The following is a 23,145-nucleotide window of genomic DNA, read 5'->3' as shown; positions in this document are numbered from 1 at the left end:
ATTACGTATTGTCATACTCAAAAATCAAAGTATTGAGTAGAAGAGTTAGTATGTTATGTTGAAGTTGTATAAGACTTTGGTGAGGTCTAATTTGGAATATTGTGCGCGGTTCTGGTCATCTACCTACCAGAAAGATATGTTGTCAGTTAATGAGGACCTGAGTTGTAAGGAAAGGTTTATTCCCAAGAGTGTAGCAGAATGAGGAGAAATTTGATAGAGGTATACAGAAATGATGAGGGGCATAGGTAGGGTAAATGCAGGTTGGATTTTTCCACTGAGATTGGGTAAGACTGGAACTAGAGATCATGGGTGAGAGTGGGGAACAAGTTGCCAGCCAAAGTGGTGGATTCATGTTCGATTTCAACATTTAACAGAAACTTAGATAGATACATGCATGGATAGGGTGTGGAGCATTATCGTGTGGATGCAAGTTGATTGACTAGACAGATTAATAGCTTGAGTTGAAGGGTATGTTTTCATGCTGTAGTGTTCTATGACTGTATAATGTCACCATACACTACCCTGAAATTCATTTTCTTGCAGGCATACATAAGACAAAGAAATATAATAGAATCAATGAAAGACTGCCGAGCACCAATGTGCAAGAGACAAACTGTGCAAGTCCAAAAAAATACACAAATAAAGCTGAGAATGTGAATTGCAGAGACCTTGAAAGTGAGTCTGTAGATTGTGAAATTAGTTCAATGCTGGTTCATGGTTGAAGGGTAATAACTGTTCCTGACCTAGGTCCTGTACTGCTTTCTGAAAGAAGCAGAATCTTGAGCATGGCCTTGATGTTGGATGCTGCTTTCTTGTGGCAGCACTCCTTGTAGGTATGCTCAATGGTAGGAGGGCTTTTTTGTGATGCACTGTTCTATATCCACCATTTTTTGCAGGCTTTTCGATTCTTGGGCTTGATATTTCCATACCAGGCCATGATGCAACCAGTCAGGATACTCTCTACTGTGCATCTAAAGAAGTTTGACGAAGTTTTGGATGACATGCCAAATCTGTGCAAACTTCTAAGAAAGTGGGAACATGGTGCCATGCCTTTATAATGGTCCTCATGTTCTAGTCCCAGGATAGATCCTTTGAAATGATAATGCTAAGAATTTAAAGTTGCTGACAATCTCCACCTCTCATCCCCTAATGAGGACTGGCTCATGGACCCCTGGTTTCTTTCTTCTGCAGTCAACAATCAGCTCCTTGGTTTTGCTGATGGTGAGTGAGAGGTTGTTGTTGTGGCTTGTCCTTTCCCACTTGAAAGCAAGCCAAATTATTATTTCATGAATCACAGTAAAGAAACCAATGGAACGTTAAGAGAAATGAATTAATGGCCTTCCTAGGCTGAGCTTGTCACTTACATATTCATGAGTTTGCTCTGATTATTGAACAAGGAAGATATCCATATTTGTGTGTACAATGTTACTACATAAAGTGATCAAAGGAAATTGAAAACTGATATGAAGTTTGTTATATCCCTTCTCTATGACCTGTGTCAAGATGTTATAATTTGTCAAGGTAATAATTTTACATCTAAGCAAACCAAATGGAACATGTCATCACAGTCCTTTGACATTGCTGAGTCTAAATCCTTGAACTCACTGCCCAACAGCACTTCCTGGGCCACAAGGCTCCATCTTAATAAGACCTTAAGACATAGGAGCAGAATTAGGGAACTACCCAGCCACTGAATCATGGCAGATTTATTCTTCTTTTGAACCCCATTACTTTTGACTCCCTGACTAATCAGGAACCCATCAATCTCCGTTTTAAATACAGTATATTGAATGACTTGGCCTCCACAGTCATCTGTAGCAATATTCATTAATATCTTCAACATATTCAAAGTCATTATCAATTATAGCATTTATTACAATTTTTCTGCTACCGAACAACACTGTGGGATTACCTCTACCTGCAGCACTGAAGTGGTTCATGATGGTGCTATATCACCTTTTTCCAAGGTCTTACCAGCAACACAGACTAATAAAGCTGAATAAATAAAAAGGCTAGAAATTATTATGGAGCTCTATTTCATTGCCAGAAGGCTGAAAACCAATAGTTTGCTCTATTATTGTGGTTAAGTACTTCACTTAAAAATATCCTCCCAACAATGACTTTTGACAGGGTTAAATGTGTTTCTTTAAGAAATTTGTTGAGTTTATTCTCTTATCTACAGGTGCAATGTAAAACTTGCAGCAGCATGACAGATACATTGCAAGAAACATAACATTCACAAATCAAAATTGATGGTTGTGCTTTGAGTAATTATCTTTCAATGCCAATTCCCCTGTTGTGTATATAATAGAGAATCCTATAGATTTCTGATTGAATGGTAGAATATTCTTCTCTTGTTAATTAATTCCAGCCATGATTACTTTCAGAACAGTGATCATTAATAATCTAAACAAAACATACAAGGCATTTGATAATGTACCCCATGCAAGGCTTATTGAGAAAGTAACAAGGCATGGAATCCAAGGGGACATTGCTTTGTGGATCCAGAACTGGCTTGCCCACAGAAGGCATAGAGAGGTTGTAGATAGGTCATATTCTGCATGGAGGTCGGTCACCAGTGGAGTGCCTCAGGGATCTGTTCTGGGACCCTTACTCTTTGTGATTTTTATAAATGAACTGGATGAGGAAGTGGAGGGATGGGTTAGTAATTTTGCTGATGACAAAGGTTGGAGGTGTTGTGGATAGTGTGGAGGGCTGTCAGAGGTTACAGCAGGACATTGATAGGATGCAAAATTGGGCTGAGAAGTAGCAGATGGAGTTCAACCCTGATAAGTGTGAGGTGGTTCATTTTGGTAGGTCAAATATGATGGCAGAATATAGTATTAATGGTAAGTCTCTTGGCAGTGTGGTGCATCACAGGGATCTTGGGGTCCGAGTCCATTGGACACTCAAAGCAGCTGTGCAGGTTGACTCTGTGGTTAAGAAGGTGTATGGTGTATTGGCCTTCATCAATCGTGGAATTGAATTTAGGAGCTGAAAGGTAATGTTGCAGCTATATAGGACCCTGGTCAGACCCCACTTGGAGTACTGTGCTCAGTTCTGGTCACCTCACTACAGGAAGGATGTGGAAGCCATAGAAAGGGTGCAGAGATTTACAAGGATGTTGCCTGGATTGGGGAGCATGCCTTATGAGAATAGGTTGAGTGAACTTGGCCTTTTCTCCTTGGAGCGAAGGAGGATGAGAGGTGACCTGATAGAGGTGTATAAGATAATGAGAGGCATTGATCGTGTGGATAATCAGAGGCTTTTTCCCAGGGCTGAAATGGTTGCCACAAGAGGACATAGGTTTAAGGTGCTGGGGAGTAAGTACAGAGGAGATGTCAGGAGTAAGTTTTTTCACTCAGAGAGTGGTGAGAGCGTGGAAAGGGTTGCCGGCAACGGTGGTGGAGGCGGATACGATAGGGTCTTTTAAGAGGCTTTTAGATAGGTACATGGAGCTTAGTAAAATAGAGTTTTATAGGTAAGCCTAGTAATTTCTAAGGTAGGGAAATGTTTGGCACAACTTTGTGGGCTGAAGGGCCTGTATTGTGCTGTAGGTTTTCTATGTTTCTATACTTAACATAACTCAGTTTTTTTCACTATATTTATCATGTATTTCATTGTACTGCTGCCATAAAGTTAACAAATTTCTCAACATATGCGGGTGATATTAAATCTGATTCAGATATTCAGCCTGACAATTTTTATTTGTGATCTTTGTCTTTCTAAGAGGATCATAAGAACATAAAGCAGTACAGCACAGGAGTAGCTTTTGAGCTCACAATGCTTTGCCAAGCTAATCAAATTAAACTAATCCTTTCTACCTCTGCAATGTCCATATCCCATCTACAACATATTCACGTGCCTTTCTATTAGCCTTTTAAATACCTCAGTCATATTTACCACCCTGGAAAGCATTGCAGGCACCTACAACTCTGGTTAAAAACTTGCCCTTTCAACTTACTCCCCATCACTTTACGTAAATGTTCCCTATAGTAGATACTTCGAGCCTGGGTAAAAGATACTGCCTGCCTACTATATAAACTTCTATTACTTCTCCACTCCAGAGAAAATAAACAAAGTGTGTCCAATCTTTTCTGATAGCACATGCCTTCTAATTCAGGCTGCATCATAATTAACCTTTTCACGCTCTCCAAAGCCTCCACTTTGTTCCTACAATGAGGCAGCCAGAAATGAACGTAATACTCCATGTGTGGTCTAAACAAAATTTTATAAAGCTGCAACGTAACTTCCTCACGCTTGAATTCATTGCCTCAACTAAGAAGATAAAGAAGGTGTATGGCAAGCAAACCATTAACCTTCTTTACCACTGTATCAAAAACCCGTGCAACCAATTTTAGGGAACTATGGACTCGAGCACCAAGTTTCCTCTGTACATCTATACAGTTAAGGGTCCTGTTACATTTGATCTCCCCGATTGGTCAGATTAAGCTCCATCTGGCATTTCTCCATTAATAGAAGTAAGTGATCGATATCCTTCTGCATCATTTTCCAATCTTGTATACATCCATCCATATTTACATCAATATCTATTACAAACAGCAAAGGTCCCAGTACAAATCCCTTCAGAACACCACTATTCACAGATCTCCAACTAGTTTAAGTCCCATTGACCATCAACATGGTTGGCACGTGGCCAACTGGTTAAGGCTTTGGGATGGTGATCTGAAGGTCGTTAATTCGAGCCTCAGCCGAGGCAGCATGTGTGCCCTTGAGCAAAGCACTTAACCACACACTGGTCCTGTATGTTTATAGCCCCGTGGCGGCGGTTGGTACAGTATGAAGAAGACAATACCTCTACTCTCTTCCATAGGATCAGTAAGTTCTGAGCTGTACCGTAAGATGGTGATACGCTCTGATGCAGTGGTCACTCCAGGTCCAATCAAAGGTGTAGTTGTTCCTCCCTTATGTATACTAAGAACATCAAGTACTGCAGCACTTTCCCATCAGCAAGTTGTTCGATGGCGATGGAGCTGGACATATTGCATACCGTTGTTGCCTGGACTGGTTGCGTACCATTACTGTTTCGAGATGGTGTGCGGTGAGTGTGATTGTCTTGGATGCTTTTACTGTGATCACAAGACCTTGTCGTAGAATGGTAACATAGAATACTGCAAGTCCTGTTCACTGGTTCGTGGACGAGACTGATGGTACGGGAAGCTATCTTGCCTCAGCTGTGGCGAAGGTCCTCGCCATGGAGTCGCATGTTGCAGTCTCCCAGGGGAGAGACACTGGAGGTGTGGGAGAAAGCACTGCCCTCTGTGGTTGCAGTGGAATCACACTGGGTTGAGGGATGGCCCCACCCATTGGTGCTGCCCCCCAGTGTTCACTCGGTGAAAGAACAAGCTGGCACAGGACAACTCACTATCAACGTAGTCATGCCACTCAGGGACAGGGCTTCTATTATTTCCATGTGACTGGATTTTTTTTCTGAAATCGTAAACGTGTTATTTGTGCTATGTTGCTGGTAACGTGTTTTGTACCTTGGCCCCGTAGGAATACTGTTTTGTATCCATGCATGGTTGAATGATAATTAAACTTGAACAAATTCTGAGTTCAAATGACAGTCACTCTGGATCCATTGTCAGAGAGAAGGAGATGTTATTTCTAATCCTCAATGACAGCGACCTCCAGATGAGGAAATCAAAGGTCCATTCGTAGAGAGTATAGATGCCCAGGTTTTGAAGTGTATTCATTAGTACTGTTGAACAATGAGCTACAGTCAATAATGTAGCTTGACGTAAGTATTGCTGGGCACTCTGAGAGACCCTGTCAATAGTGTGGAAGTTAAAACCTTCCACTAATACAACCCCATTATTTGTACAACTATGAACAATTCCCCTACATGCCTGCTCAGGTTCCTGCTGATTACTGGGGGGGGGGGGGGGGGGGGGCTATAATACAGCCCCATTAATGACCCTTTTCTTCATGTTTCCAAATTCTAGTCATATGGCATGCCTGGACAATCTAATAAGCACTGCCCTTAGAAAAGCAACACCCCTCCTCATTTCAACACGTACAAAAGCTGGATGAACTCAGCAGGTCGGGCAGCATCCGTTGAAATGAGCAGTCGATGTTTTGGGCCGAGACCCTTTGTCAGCATCTGCGTGTTTGTCACCCTTTGTGTTTACCCCTCCTCATTTACCTGTTTCTGTCATGCCAGAAGCATCTGTTTGAGGAATGGCATAGCATGGTCATCTTAACAATGGGTTAAAAAAGAACAGAGTATTCTTTTCGAACAATAAGCCTCCTTACTTCAACAGGAGCATTCTACATCTTTCTAACCATAAACACTAAACATTGAAAACAAATACAAATAGCATTTAGTATTAATGGGAAGTAATATAAAAATTATTCCGCTGAGTTATACATGTTTAATATCTTTCTGGTTGTTGTAAAGAAACGATGCTACCGGCATTTTGTTGAAAAGTTCCGCACACTCAAATAAGTAAATTGATAATTTGACTTAATAATGTTAGTTGAGGGACTCAGAATTTCTCTTTTTGCTTAATCAAACAGTCGTCCTTAAACGCTTTCATCCTTACAATAGTTGATTGGGCCTCAGTCAAATAATGCATCCAAAGAGGACAGCACCAACACAGTTACTGCATTGGATAGAGATCCTTCAGCTGAGGGCTATTAAAGTATTAACACAAGAGATTGTGCAAAATCGAAATAAGTTGCAGAAACTTGTAAAATTAGTCAGCTCTATGGGTACCAGCTCCATAATATCTAAGACATCTTCAAGGAGCAGTGCCTTAGGAAGGTGGCATCCATAATTAAGGATCCCCACCACCCAAGACAAGCTCTCTTCTCACTGTTATCATCAGGAAGGAGGTAAAGAAGCCTGAAGACACACACACAATGACTCAGGAACATCACTTCCCCACTGCCATCCGATCTCTAAATGGGCGTTGAACTCAAAAACACCTCACTACTCTTTATTTCTGTTAGTTTGCACTACTAATTTTAAGTATTTAATACACACACACACAAAATGTAACTCAGTTTTTGTCTCTATGTTTATTTATCATGTATTTAATGGTACTGCTGCTGTAAAGTTAAAAAAAATTCACGACATATGCCGGGGATATTAAATCTGATTCTGAGACACACAAAATGGTGGAGACGCTCAGCAGGTCAGGCAGCATCTACCGAAAAGAATCTTTATTCAAGACTATTAAAGAATAACTTCGTAACAATAAAGTAATGAAGTACAGTTTAGAAGAAAGGAAATGTTTAAGAAAAAGAACGCGAAGGGAATTGGAGAGGAAAGGTGACGAGGGTGACAGCAGTGGCACCGCTTACTCTCTCAATCAATAAAAGCTTTCCTTTAGAGCTGAATTCAAGATGCCGAGAAAGCCTTAGACGCTGCCGCCATTGCATTCTCTTTCAAACCTACAAACCAGAAGGTCCATGTTTCCCGCAGCTCACCATTTTCCACCGGAGTCTCACCGTCCGTCCCCTTCCAAACCAGCCGCCGCCAGCCAACAGATCTGCGACTGCGCCACGCATAACCGTCTGACGAGATCGCCGGAAATAATCAGATCACGTTTTTTTAGGTCATGAAATAGAAATCGAAATAATATATATGAAATAAGTCCTGGATATGAAGGAAATAATTTAAAAATAATCCAAGCCTCATTCTTCCTGCTGGCGGGCATTTTTATAACCTACTCAAACGCTGGGTCTTACTCCTTCACATGGTGGTGGGCAAGATGGCGGATTTGCACATGAAGATTATCCGTAAGCGGTTAAAAAAGAAAAACGAGAAAATTAAGAGCGCTAACGTACTCGTAAACCCCAAAGGTGAGTGTGTTTTTTTTTACTGGAAGCATATGAGTAAGGTAAAACGATACCTTCCGTCTGCACCGCATTTAAATCCTGTGTAATTTCTCTCAGTTTGGTCGTGGTCTATTGCAGCACCCTAGGAATATTACAAGTGAGAAAGGAATGGGCTTGCTAAGCAGATGCAATAGAACCTGTCGTGCGGGGTTTAGTAGGAAATTTATGTAGATCTGTGAGGGCGAACATTCTTGGATAGGCACGGGCTCATTTGATTTTCCCTTTTCAGTCCTGAAGAAGAGTTTCGGCCCGAAACGTCGACTGTTCATTCATTTCCATAGATGTTTCCTGACCCGCTGAGTTCCTCCAGCATTGAGTGTATGATAATAGTGATTTTCTTCGCTGCGTTTTAGGAAGGGAATGATCCATCGACGTTTCGGGTCCAGATTCTTCATCAGAACTTTTTCCTTCCACCGATTTTGCCTGACCTGAGTTTATCCAGCTTCTTGTTTGATGTTCCAGTCATTCACCTTTGTTGTATCGTTCTGTGTTAGCTTATAGGTTTACACATTGAAAGTAAATGTATTATCAAAGTGCATATATGTCACCATATACTGCCCTGAGAGTGTGCCCGTTTTCTTGTGGGCATACTTAATGAATCCAATAACTATAAGAGAATCAACGAAAGAATTCACTGACGGGGCGGACAGCAAAACATATCAAATTGCAAATACAAAGAGGGAGAGAAAAAAAGTAAAAGTAAAATAAGCAATAAATGTCGAGATCAAGAGGTGAGGGGTCCTTGAAAGTGAGTCCATTGTTGTGGGAACATTTCAACGATGGGGCAAATGAAGTTCAGTGAAGTTATTCCCTTTGGTTTGAGAGGTGATAATTGTTTCCGAACCTGGTGGTGTGAGTCCTGAGGCTCCTATCCCTTCCTGATGACAGAAGTGAGAAGAGAGCATGAACTGGGTGGTGAGTTCCATGATGATGTTCTTCTGTGACACTGCTTTGTGTAGATGTGCTCAATGGATGTCATGTCGAATCTTTGCAAACTTCGAAGGAAGTAGAGGTGCTGCCATGCTGTGGTGCATTACATAAGAAACTAGGACAATTTAAATAGATCTCTTAACTACTGCCACCAACCGCATAGTTCCCATAACCCGCACTGTTTGTTTCTTTCTCCTACCCAAGATGCACAAATCTGATTGTCCAGGTAGGCCTGTTGTTTCTGCCTGTTCCTGCCCCATGGAACTTGTGCCAGCTTCGTTCAGTCCCTTCTCACCTACAGTAAATCTGATACATCAAATGCTTTCCATCACTTCAACTTTCAGTTCCCTGGCCCTGTCTGTATTGTTTTTGTTAATGGATGTCCAGTCCACATACTCATCCATCTCACATCGGGAAGGCTTTAACGCCCTCCACTTCTTTCTGGACAACAGACCTAACCAGGTCCTCTTCACCACCACCACCCTCCACTGTCTAGCAGAATTCAATGTTCAAAGTAAACTTTGTTAGCAAAGTACATATGTGTCACCATATACTATATTGAGATTCATTTTCTTGCAAGCATTTACAGGAAAATAAAGAGATATGGTAGAATTTATGAAAAGCTATACATAAAGACTAACAAACATGCAAAGAGGACAAATTATGCAAATAGTACATTTAATTGAAGTAGATAAGTATTACTGTGAATGAGTTGTAGAGAGCTTGAAAGTGAATCTATAGTTTGTGAGGTTTGTTTACAGTTGGTTCAGAAGTGGTAGGACAATAATGGTTCTTGAACTTGGTGGTGTGGAGCCCAAGGCTTCTGTACCTCTGTCCTATGGTGGTATCAGGAAGAGAGCACGACTTGGATGATGGATGCTGCTTTCTTGTGGCAGTGCTTCTGTAGCATAGCTGGTATCACCAGGTGCATTACATAAGAAACAAGAACGATTTAAATTGTTAAATCTGTTAACTACTGCCACCAACCTCATAGTTCCCATAACCCACACCCGAACAATTGCTACACCTCAATCATCAGGTTCTTGAATAAAATGGGATAACTACACTCACTTACCACATCATTGAAATGTTCCTACAACCCATGATCTTACATTCCACGAGGAGGACATATTGACGGCTACACTACTGTTTTCTACAAAAACAGTATGGGCAGATGGCTACTCTACTGTATCGCCCATTAGTTTATCATTTGTAATCAAATTCACCTTGTGTGCTGGCTTGAGATCTTGCATGTGAAATTCAGGTAGATTTATATTCAGCATTAACTTTACAGTGATCCAGCAAAAGGAAGTGGAAAATGAAGTCCCACCAGAATCAGCGAATACTGAAGAAAAAACTGCCAAGGTACCAAAAGCTCCGAGCCTTGTGAAAGAAGAAGCTGATCTGAAATCTGTATCAGAAAAGAAAAAGAAAAAGAAAAGAAAGCATTCAAGTAACATCCAGGAAGGTGGTATGTTGATTTTAGTTTTAAGTATTTCAGTACTGTTTGAACTTGAAAGTTTCGCTGGGCATTGATGTCAAATCTGTTTTGCTGAAATAAGCAATTTGAAGAGACTAACGATGAGCATGGAGGGCGGAACACCATGGGTGGGGTGTGGGACAGGTGGTAGAGAGGCAGTGGTGGAGGGGAGGGGATTCAGACTCCCCCAACCTTGAGATACCAGACAAAGTCATTTGGTTCCAAACAATTGGTTTATTGATCATTACAGAATGTCTCTCATGTCTCTGGTGCTTCCCACTCCCTTCTCCCTTCCCCTTTTCCCAAACATGATTCAAGATACAACAAGATACAGGATTCAGTTTATTGTCATTTAGAAACCACAAATGCAATGCAGTTAAAAAATGAGAAAACATTCCTCCAGAATGATATCACAAAAGCACATGATAAAGCAGACTACACCAGAAAATCCACATAACGTTTGGTAATCCCCAAATCCAGAGTACGGAGATGCTGCTGCGTACTAATATCGCGCTACCATCTTAGCGTGTTTCCCGGAAAGGAGCTCCAAATCCACCAAACAAAACAAGACTACCCAGATACACCAAGTCAGGAGACCAACTCTACCACCCAACAAACCAAAAACCAAAGCTGCAAGACCTACACAAAACCACATAGTTACATATAGTTATAGCTAACATATAGTTACAGCAGTGCAGACAATACCATAATTGATTAAAAAAATCAGACCATGGGCACAGTAAAGATAGTCAAAAGATGTTAAAAGACTATAAGTTAGAAAGAAACCACCACACAGTTTCCACAAGTCCTCATGGTCCCGATAGACTCATCATCTCACGCAGGCGGCAGAAAGGAATACCCCTGCTGTGGACTTCCACGGCTCAGCCCCGCAGACACAGCACACAGTGAAAGCGCCCCAATCGCAGCAGGCTCTGAGTCCGTCGAGCCTCCGACCTTCCCCTCCGGCACAGCCTCTCCAAGCACTATCCTCTGCCGAGCGCACTACAGCATCCCCGCCAATGGCCACCGGCAACGCAACCCTGAAGACTGGGGACCTGTTCTTCTCAGCAGAGACCCGGACCTCACAACAGCAGCAACAACGAAGAAGGCCTTCCTGGAGATTTCTAAATGTTCCTCTGCGCTCCCACATCCGTTTTTCATCAGATTAGGATTGTGCACAGCACCCCGCTTGACAAATAACAGACATCAACTCCGGAGTGGCCGCTGCAAACTGCGTCGCGCCGCCATCTTGAATGTTTTCCCTGCCCTCTTCCCATTATCAGTCTACATCTAAACTGCACATTATTTGGTCAGGATGTGTTTGATGTCTGATGCTATTTTTCTGTTTCACCACACAAGTGACTTTTGACTATTTTGTACCATTTGTAAAAAAAACAGTAGCTTGGAATAGAAAAACGTGTTGAAAGCTGTGTTTTTATCTGGAAGGAATTACAGCAATTCTTCCTCCAAAATTACACTTTTATGTTTGCATTTGTTGCTAAATTAGAATGACTTTGATTTGACAAGAAAATGGAAATGTAACTGCATCTTCATGGAAGTAATAAAGGTTCATTAAGATTTGGCACAGGGAGGGGGTGAAAAAAGTAAGAACAGACTATTTTGTCAGCAAGAGAAATGAAGGAAAAACAGAGATCATCTAGGCTAGTAGCAAACAGCTTGTACAGAGGTCTTTTTGTTCAGGAAATATTAAGAACTGCAGGAAAATTAGACAGAAATTTATGAAAGCAACTCTAGGTTTTTCCAAGTTGGGTAATTTTTAGTGTCTGCCTGTGGCCACCTCTTGTGCCAAGATGAGGGCACCCTCATAGTGGAGGAGCAACACTTTATATTCTGCCTGGGCAGCCTCCGACCTGATGGCATGCATATCGATTTTTTTTTGTTTCGGTAAAAATATTTCCCTCCCCTTCCCCTCTTTTTCTGTTCCCCACTCTGGCCTCTTACCTCTTCTTCGCCGAGGTCCCCCCCCCCCCCCCTTTCCCTTTCTCCTATGGTTCATTCTACTCTCAAATCAAATTCCTTCCTGTCCAGCCCTTTATCATTCCTACCCACCTGGCTTTACCTATCACCTTCTAGCTATCCTCATTCTCCTCCCTCCACCTTTTGGTTCTGGCGTCTTCTTTTCTTTTCAGTCCTGAAGAAAGGTCTTGGCGCAAAACATTGACTGTTTATTCATCCCCATAGATGCTGCCTGACCTTCTGAGTGCCTCCAGCATTTCATGTGTGTTGCTCTGGATTTCCAACATCTGCAAAACTTATTGTGTTTATGACTTTTAGTGTAGGAAGTACAAGAAGTTGCAATCACATTATGGCCAGTAAGTTTTTCTTGGGGCACACTTCCTAGATGATTGATACCCAACCATTCCCGATCTGGCTAGGGATTAAAGTCTTATTGACGCCAGTTGAACGTAAATTGGTTATCAGTCAGTTTTATTTTTCAATTTCTGTTTTCCAGAAGTCAAAAAGCTAAAAACTGGAGAATTCAATAAAAGGGGTGAACTGGAGATGAACAAAGCTGATAGCGTAGAGGTGGAGCAAGATCAGAAGGATGAGGTAAATGAAGAGAAACCTGAAGATGAAGGACCAACATTGCCTATGGGCTTGACAGGTAAGCATGTTTCTGAGGATTATGTGTTGCTTCTCAGTACAGCATTCAAGTTATAATAATGTCATCCATGGATATCATGGTTGTATACATCCTTATCACAAGTGCTATTTGGTATATGGAAAAGGGAAATGTTTGGGTCTGAGTGTTGAATTGTTGATTTGGTCAGGAATGGTGACATTCAGTACTGGTCTTTCTTCATGAGTGAGTATTTGGCAAGGCCATCCCAAATTGTAATTTACCTTTGTGATCTGCTTTGCCCTTTCAGTGAGCATTGAAAAGTCAGCCACCCCATTGGCAGTATTATTACAGTTACCATTACAGAGAAATTGCAGTGTAGTTAGGCAAATAAGGTGCTGAGGTCTGTTGAGAGATCAAGAGCTCATCTTTATCATGCAAGAGGTCAGTTCAAGAGTTACAGCAGCAGGAAAGAAGCTGTCTTTGACACTGGTGGTGCTTGTTTTCCAACATCTGTAGCTTCTGCTCAATGAGTGGGATGGGTCTTTGATTATGTTGGCTGCACTCCCAGGGCAGTGGGAAACCAAACAGAGTCAATGAAGGAGGCAAGACTGGTGCTCTTGACGGACTGAGCTGTGTTCACAGTTCTCTGCAATCTCTTGCAGTCTTGGGCAGAAGAGTTGTCATACCAAGCTGTGATTCATCCAGATAGTGCATTGATACTTGCAGTTCGTCAGGCTTAATTTAAGGATTACTGCAGCTTTTGTAATATATTATTGCTGAAAATCTGACCCAGTAAGTAGTTAGTTCAAAACATGCATTCAAAATCATTGATGCACACAAGAAGTTAGATACATTTTAAGGAGAGCCTGTCCATGTTTCTGTGCTTTAACTATTTAAAATTTTTGTGATATTCCTTTAATTTAAATGTATGTTTTATAAGCTTTTTCAACAGAATTTCTTTATATTGAATAAAAATCTTTATGTTGATAAGGATTTTCAATGCTTGCTAATGTAATTAACTGGACTTGCTAAGGGTAAACCTTTAACTAATTTTATATTTATACTTAGGAGCTTTTGAAGACAGTGCTTTTTCTTCCTTGGTTGACTTGGTTAGTGAGAATACTTTAAAAGGCATTGCTGATATGAGCTTTACTCACATGACTCAAATTCAACAGAAAAGCATTCGGCCTTTGCTGGAGGGCAGGTAGGTTCACCAATATTTGTGTGCTGCTTTATGAAGCGTATCTTATTTATACCTCTTCGGTTATGCTAGTGGGTGTCTCACATGGAAAAGATGACACTGTTGAAATAAAACATCGGTTTCAAATATGCCAATACCATTCCACTGCACATCCTTCCTTTGCCCCTTTTCTCTCAGTCATTTATCATGTATTTACTCTTGGGTTGAAGTTTCTTGCATCTAAACATGTGGGACAATAGAGGCAAACACTGCAGTTTCATAGTGTAATTTCAATAGAATAAACAGCCTGCCTCCTATCCTCTAAACTTAAGCTGTGGATGTCCATGGCCATATCCAAGACTAGGGGCCTAATAGCTCTTAACAAACGTAGTTGTTAATTTTGAGCTGGGATTATTGCTTCTTTCAGAATATAATTAAATTGTATTCTTTTTCTGCACTTGCCACGTTAGTTCTTGATATTTGATTTCAATAAATCTTTTCCTAATTAGAAATGTAAGTTTGTAAGTTATGTTTTTGATGGGTGTAGGAATAAAAGGCATAACAATTAAGGAAAGGCTATAAAATGTTTTCTTTTTCTAAAGGGATATTTTGGCTGCTGCTAAGACTGGCAGTGGGAAAACATTGGCATTTCTTATTCCTGCTGTGGAGCTGATCTACAAACTGAAGTTCATGCCAAGAAATGGTAATCATGCTCAAATTTTAAATCTTTCAACTGGTTGCTGGTTCAAGCTATTGGGCATATTTATTATAATTTATAAAATGATTTTTATTCAACTCTAATTTGTTATTTTTGGGGAAGGGATAGATGAGCTTTGAGATTAGAGCAAATATGTTATTGTGATTTTACTTATTGATTCAGTGATTAAATATTTTTATGAAGAGAATTTACAGATTTGTTTGAAGAAATTGTTTACCTGAAAAACCTTAACTTCAAGCCTTACAAACATATACTGTTTGAATAATCAATAAACATGTTGCATTAAACATATCTTAATTTTGGGCTGGATTTGTCAGTTAAAAAGTTTGAAGCAGAGGTATGGTCTCCATTTCCCGGTCTGATGGTTGGTCTAAAATTGAAAATGAACTTTTCCTCAGGGACGGGTGTCCTCATTCTTTCACCAACCCGGGAATTAGCCATGCAGACATACGGTGTTATGAAAGAACTAATGGCACACCACGTTCATACTTACGGATTACTCATGGGAGGCAGTAACAGAACTGCAGAAGCACAAAAACTGGCAAATGGAATCAACATCATAATAGCAACCCCAGGAAGACTTTTGGATCATATGCAGGTATCGTACATTTTACTTTAACCATTAGCGTGTTAAATAAAAATAAATTTTCATTCCGGTCTTGTTCCTCACATCAGACCATGACAGGATACTTCATAGTCCTGTTGGGCACACATTTTAATTCTGATTCCCATTCCGACTTGTTGGTCCAGGGTAGAGAAGCAACACCTTGTATTCCAATGACTACCTTCCAATCTGATGGAATGAATATCAGTTTCTCCTTCTAGTTTAAAAAAAAATCCCTCTCCTTCTCCTGTTCCCCACTCTGCCCTCTTACCTCTTCTCACCTCCCTCTCACATTCCCCTGGGTCCCCTCCTCCCCTTTCTCCTATGGGCTACGCTCCTCCCTATCTGATTGCTTCTTCGCCAGCTCTACTTTTCCCACCCAAGTGACTTCTTCTATTACCTAGCTAGCCTCCTTCCCCTCCCCCTACCTTTTAATTCTGGCATCTTCCCCCTTTTTTCTTGGTACTGAAGAAGGGTTTTGGCCCAAAGCTTTAACTATTTATTCATTTCCATAGATGCTGCCTGACCCTCTGAGTTCCTCCAGCATCTTGTGTGTGTTGCTCTGGATTTCTTGTATTTGTGTTGTATTTCATAGTCATTTTCTGGATGACCCTTGAACTGAGTTGTTGCAGAATAAGGAATCTGTTTAAGGACCTTGGTTGAGGAATGCTGTTCAGGTCTTTGCCTGACATTTTGATTCGAGTCACGAAATCTGAAACTGACTTGTTCAGTTCTTTGTCTCGTCCAGAAGAGAGATTTTAGTATTGCACTGTTGATTTTATTATAAATTATTTGCTTAAGAGATGTCCTCTTCTCATTGCCACTATCATGGAGGAGATACAGGAGTCTGAAGGCACACACTCAATGATTCAGAAACTGCAGTCAGATTCCTGAGTGGACATTGAACCATGAACACTACCTCTAGTTATTTTTCTCTTTTTGTGCTACTTATTTAATTTAACCTTTTTATAATTTACAGTTTTTATTATTATGTATTGCCATGTACTGCTGCTGCATAACAGCAAATTTCAGAACATATGCAAGTGATGTTAAACCAGATTCTGAAATGTAGTTGAATCCACAAGTGAGGATGTTATTGCTAAAGTTGATAACATGCTGTTGAAGACAATTCCGAAGTGTTTCATGACATATTTGAACCCCTGGTGAGGTAATTAAAAATGAAGGTGCTTCAGATAATCAAATTGCAAAATGTTAATTGCAAAGAAAACAAACTTATGGTTGTTGATTTTTTTTCAATAATTTACATGTTAATTTCTGAACAGATGTTGTCATGGCTGGGGAATGTTTCTTAGCACATTCAGCCTTTGTTTTACATTTTTAGTATCTAGCATCTTGTCTTGTATGGTTCCAAAAGTGGCAATCATATTTCAGAGTCAAGGGTTCCATCTATTCTAAAGGAAAGATGACACAACCATGGCTAACAAAAGAAGTTAAAGTCAACATGAAAGCCAAAGGGAGGACATATAATAGAGCAAGATTAGTGGGAAGTTAGAGGACTGGGAAGCTTTTAAAAAAATAACAGAAGGCAACTAAAAAAAGTCATTAAGAAGGTCAAGGTGGAATACGAAGTAAACTAGACAATAAAATTAAAGAGGATACCAAAAGAGTCTTCAGATAAATAAAGTGTGAAAGAAAAGTAGTAAATGGGGGACAAGGAAATGGCAGATGAGCTGATTAAGTATTTTGCATCAGTCTTCACTGTGGATTTCACTAGCAATATGGTGGAAGTTCCAGGTGTCGGGGGTATGAAGTGTGTGAAGTTACCATAACGAGAGAAGGCTCTTGGGAAACTGAAAGGGCTGAAGATTGATAGGTCACCTGGACTAAAGTGTGCACTCTAGAGTTCTGAAAGAAGTAGCTGAAGAGACCGTGGGGGCATTAGTAATGATCTTTCAAGAAGCTTTCAAGAATCACTAGATCTTGGAATGGTTCTGGAAGACTAGAAAATTGCAAATGTCACTCCACTCTTCAATAAGGGAGAGAGGCAGAAGAAAAGAAACTATAGGCCAGTGTGACCTCGGTGGTCGGGAAGATGTTGAAGTCAATTATTAAGGATGAGGTCTCAGGGTACTTGGAAGCATGTGATAAAATAGGCCGTATTCAGCATGGTTTCCTCAAGGGAAAATCTTGCCTGACAGGTCTGTTGGAATCCTTTGAAGAAGTAACAATCAGGATAGACTAAGGAGAATCAGTTGTACTTGGATTTTCAGAAGGCCTTTGACAAGGTGCATACATTTGTAGGAAAGATTCTAGTATGGATAAAGCAATGGCTGATTGGCAGGAGGCAAAGAATTGGAATAAAGGGAACCTTTTCTGATTGGCTGCTGGTGGCTAGTGGTGTTCCAGAGGGGTCTGTGTTGGGACTGATTCTTTTTATGTAATATATGAATAATTAGGATGATGGAATTGATGGCTTTGTTCCAAAGCTTGCAGATAATATGAAGATAGGTGGTGTAGAGGCAGGTAGGTTTGAGGAAATAGATGCCACAGAAGGATTTGGACAGATTAGGAGAATGGACAAATAAATGGGCAGATAGAATACAGTGTATGGTCGTGCACGTTGGTAGAAGAAATACAAGGTTGACTATTTTCTAAATAGAAAAAAATACAAAAAACTGAGGCGCAAAGGACTTTGGGAGTCTTTATATAAGAATTCCTTATGTAGGATTCCCTAATTTGCAGATTGAGTCTGGTGAGGAAGGCAAATGCAATGTTAGTATTAATTTCAAGAGGACTAGAATATAAAAACAAGGCTGTAATGTCGAAACTTTAAAGCACTGGTGAGGCCTCACTTGGAGTATTGTGAGCAGGTTTGGGCCCCTTATCTTACTTAGAAAGGAAGAAACTGGAAAAGGTTCAAAGACGGATAAAGGAAATGATTCCAGGATTGAATGGCTTATCATATGAACATCTGATGGCTCTGTGCTGTATTCACTAGAATTCAGAAAAATGAAGGTTAGTCTCATTGAAACCTGTCGAATGGTGAAAGCCCTTGATAGAGTGGATGTGGAGAGGATGCATTTCCTATGGTGGGAGAGTCGAAGACCATAGCCTCAGGATAGAGGGGCTTTCTTTTAGAATGGAGATAAGGTGGAATTTCTTTAGCCCAAGAGTGATGAATCTGTGGAAATCTTTGCCACAGGCAGCTGTAGAGACCGTCTCTATATATATTTAAGGCAGACTTTGATAGTTTCAGGGTACAAAGGGGTACAGGGAGAAGGCAGGAGATTGGGGTTGAGAGAAAAATTGGAGCAGCTGTGTTGAAATGGCAGAGCAGACTCAATGGGCCAAATGGCCTAATTCTTCTCCTATATCTTGTGGACTTCAGGATGTCATTCATTAGAGACATTACAGCAATAATCAATCTGGCCTTGTGCAATGTAGGTAGATAATGCTTACAGATGCTGTTTTAAAGAAGTGTACGGAAGCTATTCCCAATGGTGGTCATCATCATATAACTGCTTGAAAGCTTACGGTGCACAAACTTGAACTTAAATTAATACTTTGAAGAATAGCTTCTGTGTATAACTTTGGGTGTAGAGCATTTGGCGCTTTCTAAAAGGCACCACAAAAATTAATAAATACAGGAAATACTGAGCTTTTTAACTAGTCAGAGGGTATCTGTGGGGAGGGAAACATAATTACTATTTCAGGTCAGTGAGCTTTATCTCCTAGATGTTTGCAGTCTATCAATTTCAGTTGTACAATGATGTTAAAGCAATTTGACATATGTATGAAAAAGAAATCTTGCTTTGATTTGTGTTATTATCATGAGTATTACCAATTGTTCCAGTTTTGATCTTTTTTTAAACATGCATCTGTTTAAATGCATCTGAATACTAATCATTTGTGCACAGTGTTGGTGGTTAGATCTTCGGAAATTCTGTTCAGATAAAGAAATGGTAAAGCACTGGCTTATATTTTTCAAAATTGGCTGAGGAAGGTGATATTTTCAAACTCATTTCCATCATTGTATAACTGTTTCTGTGTCCAGTTTCGTATTGCCAATTGGTGAAACGAAGTATTTCATTTTAGAGCGATTTTGTTAAATATTTTGATGTCTTGAGATTGTGAAAGTATTATTTTCCCAATAATTTCTTGACAGAACACACCAGGATTTATGTATAAGAACCTGCAATGCCTGATAATAGATGAAGCAGATCGTATCCTAGAAGTGGGATTTGAAGAGGAATTGAAACAGATAATCAAACTTTTGCCAAGTGCGTTAATCCAATGCATTTACTGTTACTGTAGAGGAATTATGTGTATAATATATTTTAATATCTTTAATTTTCACCTTGATAAATTTTAATCTCACTGAAGTACATTTCTAAATATTTCCTATTTCAAATTAATGTTCACCATTCACCTCAGTGATTGTTAAAGCTTTGTTTTTCATACTTCTGCGATATTAAACAAACTGTTTCAGTGTTTATGGAAGCTGAAATCATTTGCAATCCTGATTTATCAGGCTTGATCCATTTCAAAACCCTTGATCTGCTTTAAGGATGAGCACTGTGCTGAATTTCAGAAACTTCTAGGAGCATATTCAGTAGAGTTGATATTTTAACATTGGAACAAGTCCTCATTTTTTTTTAAAAAGAGGACTTGCAGCTTCTGTGCTTTTTGGCTTTGTAGCATAAAAACATACAAAATTAAATCATAGATTAGAATCTACAAGATCTCAATGCAGCAAACTTACTACAGAAAATAAAAGTATTTGAAGTGTCATGGATAGAAATATGATGCGACCTTTTTCAAACCCGTCAAACTATCAGATTTCAGTTTGTTCAGCTCTGTTAGAATATCGATTCTAAATTCAGGTTATGGGAACAGTTTACTTTTTTATTTGATAGATGAAACTGCCCCAACTTGTTTTTTTTTACTAGCACTTGAAGGGAAGTCAGAGAAAATGAAGATGATTAGATTAAAAGGTGGGGAAGGGGAGAACTCCAGCTCTGCCGCAGGGTCTCGATCCAAAACATCGACTGTACTTTTTTCATAGATGTTGTCTGGCCTGCTCAGTTCCTCGAGCATTTTGTGTGTGTTGCTTGGATTTCCAGCACCTGCAGATTTTCTCTTGCTGGAAATTCAGGATGTCTTAAAGAAAAGTAATTTTAAATATCTATAATGTTTTCAGAACGGCGACAGACAATGCTTTTCTCTGCTACACAAACTCGAAAGGTAGAAGATTTGGCCAGAATCTCTTTGAAGAAAGAGCCCTTGTACGTTGGTGTTGACGATGACAAAGAAACTGCAACTGTAGATGGTCTTGAACAAGTAAGTTGAATGGTTTTAGTTCTTTTTGTTTTTGCACATCTGGATTATTTCATAAAACAAAGACAAGTATGGCAGAATTTGTCAGAAATTACTTTAACATTGTCCAGCATTTTAAAATACTATTTGCATTTTATGTCTGTTGCTCTAGATTTTAACATCTACAGAACCTCATGTGTTTATTCATTTTCGTACATGCTGCCTGACCTGCTGAGCCTCCAGCATTTCGTGTCTGTTGCTCTGGATTTCCGATATCTGCAGAATTTCTTGATTATGATTTGATCCTGTAGTTAATTAACTTGGCACAGTTTTTGAGCATGTTTTATGAACATTATGTGTGAACAGGAGAAAATTCTCAGGATAATGGTGAACAATACCTTGCAATCCCAGTGTTGTGTTTTTCTGTGGAAAAAATAAATTTGATCTAGGGGATATTCACACAATCCTTATGAGCTCAAAGTTAATTATCGTGTTTTGATCCTTAATTTTTGCCCATTTCTTGATCCCCTACACCAGTGGTTCCCAACCTTTTTTATGCTTGGACCAGTGCCATTAACTGAGGTTGAGAATCCCTGCCCTACACCAGCTTTGCGTTCATACTCTAGGTTACAGTTTTTACAAAGTTGTTTATTTGCTACTTCCCTACTAAAATATCTTCTGGATGAGTGCTTTACAGGATATGCTTTACTTACTACTTGGCATTTTATCAAATTTGAATTGGCTTTAAATGCTTTTTATTTTTGAACTCATTGATCTGAAATGAGCTATCAGCCATGATTTGGGATTTCAGGTCATTACTGAATGGCAGAGCAGGCTCAACAGGCCAACTGCAGCTCCTATTTCTTATGTAACATTAACTGTGTTTCTGCTTCCACAGAAACTGCCTGACTTGGGTATTTAGATAGATAGATAGATACTTTATTCATCCCCATGGGGAAATTCAACTTTTTTTCCAATGTCCCATACACTTGTTGTAGCAAAACTAATTACATACAATACTTAACTCAGTAAAAAATATGATATGCATCTAAATCACTATCTCAAAAAGCATTAATAATAGCTTTTAAAAAGTTCTTAAGTCCTGGCGGCTGAATTGTAAAGCCTAATGGCATTGGGGAGTATTGACCTCTTCATCCTGTCTGAGGAGCATTGCATCGATAGTAACCTGTCGCTGAAACTGCTTCTCTGTCTCTGGATGGTGCTATGTAGAGGATGTTCAGAGTTATCCATAATTGACTGTAGCCTACTCAGCGCCCTTCGCTCAGCTACCGATGTTTACACAATTTGCAATATCTTTAGCTCATTTCTTTCATTGTGTATGTTTGTGGACGTTTATTTTGAACAACTTACTTGGCAGGTTTGATTTTGTCATTTAAAAAAAAAATTGGATAGGTATATGGACAGGAGAGGAATGGAGGGTTATGGGCTGAGTGCAGGTAGGTGGGACTAGGTGAGAGTAAGCGTTTGGCATGGACTAGAAGGGCCAAGATGGCCTGTTTCCGTGCTGTAATTGTTATATGGTATAATGACTTCCTAATGCTACGGTTTATACCTGCTGTTATGACTCAGCTGCTTCCCACCTGATTCCAGGAGTTCACTTTAGAAATGATAACATAACTCATTGAGACTGCTAAAATCTATTACTTTGTATGATGATGCATCTGACATGTGGCTTTCCTTTGGGAAGATCCAACATGGCATTGAGAGGACAGTAGAAAGAATGGAGGAACAGTTTGACCTTGTAACCAGAGATTTTCATATATGGTAGGGTGCTGGGTGATTCTTTTTTACTATTTGAAGCCTAAAATGTAACAGCAGGATATTCTGAAATATCTTACTTCCCTTGTTTGGCACAATTTGACTAGAATGAAATAAAATTAATTGACATTTATTGTCAAAGCAGATCAGTCCAATACTTTAGCTTTGAAATATGAGTAAATTGTCTTTTTTTTAGAAAAACAAATGTCAAACACTCAAGCTCAAAATCTAAAACATTAGAATACATTTTTTGCATGTATTGTGCTTAATCAAATTTGACATTTAATTACTTTATTTAAAGGCAATATACTTTGGTAGAAATGGTGAGGGGTGGGAACATTCATCACCTGATTGTTGGATATTTGTGTCATCCTGCTGAAAGTACAGGACTGTGCAAAAATCTTAGCTAGGGTGCCTAAGAATTTTGCATAGGACTAGATTTTTAAACATGGAGCGAAGAGAGAATTTGTAGATCTGGCGGGAGCAGATATATTGTGAATGGCGAGGGTTGAGTGTCAGGGTGAGGTGTGGGACTGGTGGCAGAGAAGGAGTGCCAGGGTGGTGGGTGGGGGGTGTTCAGACATGCCCAGCCTTGAGACACCAGGCAAGGTGATTTGATTCCAAACATTTAGTTTATTGATCATTACAGAATGTCTCTCTGGTGCTTCCTGCTCCCTCCCTCTGCATTCCCCTTTTCCCACCCATGATTCCTCTCTCCTTGCCACTT

The 23,145-nt window shown here is 39.9% G+C and overlaps 1 protein-coding gene and 1 long non-coding RNA gene across 3 annotated transcripts in view; one reads left to right on the top strand and one right to left on the bottom strand.

Moving 5' to 3' along the window:
- The window catches only part of LOC140728602 (uncharacterized), a 68,115-nt gene extending 60,595 nt beyond the window's left edge, over window positions 1-7,520 (bottom strand). For both annotated transcript variants that reach the window (XR_012099115.1, XR_012099114.1), the window contains exon 1: window positions 7,456-7,520. This is a non-coding gene — a long non-coding RNA (uncharacterized lncRNA). The remainder of the gene's footprint in view (window positions 1-7,455) is intronic.
- A 152-nt stretch (window positions 7,521-7,672) lies between these two features.
- Window positions 7,673-23,145, top strand: part of ddx18 (DEAD (Asp-Glu-Ala-Asp) box polypeptide 18) — a 33,176-nt gene continuing 17,703 nt past the window's right edge. Inside the window, exons 1-8 of the mRNA XM_073047582.1 lie at window positions 7,673-7,830; window positions 10,091-10,267; window positions 12,750-12,902; window positions 13,929-14,064; window positions 14,643-14,743; window positions 15,157-15,356; window positions 19,489-19,603; window positions 20,524-20,663. Coding sequence (XP_072903683.1) covers window positions 7,725-7,830; window positions 10,091-10,267; window positions 12,750-12,902; window positions 13,929-14,064; window positions 14,643-14,743; window positions 15,157-15,356; window positions 19,489-19,603; window positions 20,524-20,663 — 1,128 coding nt within the window. The 5' untranslated portion in view covers window positions 7,673-7,724. The remainder of the gene's footprint in view (window positions 7,831-10,090; window positions 10,268-12,749; window positions 12,903-13,928; window positions 14,065-14,642; window positions 14,744-15,156; window positions 15,357-19,488; window positions 19,604-20,523; window positions 20,664-23,145) is intronic.

Source organism: Hemitrygon akajei, chromosome 5 (genome assembly GCF_048418815.1).
Source record: "Hemitrygon akajei chromosome 5, sHemAka1.3, whole genome shotgun sequence".
NCBI classification, from domain to species: Eukaryota; Metazoa; Chordata; class Chondrichthyes; order Myliobatiformes; family Dasyatidae; genus Hemitrygon; species Hemitrygon akajei.
Note: the sequence above shows the minus strand (reverse complement) of the source record. Positions and strands in the feature narration are given on the sequence as shown.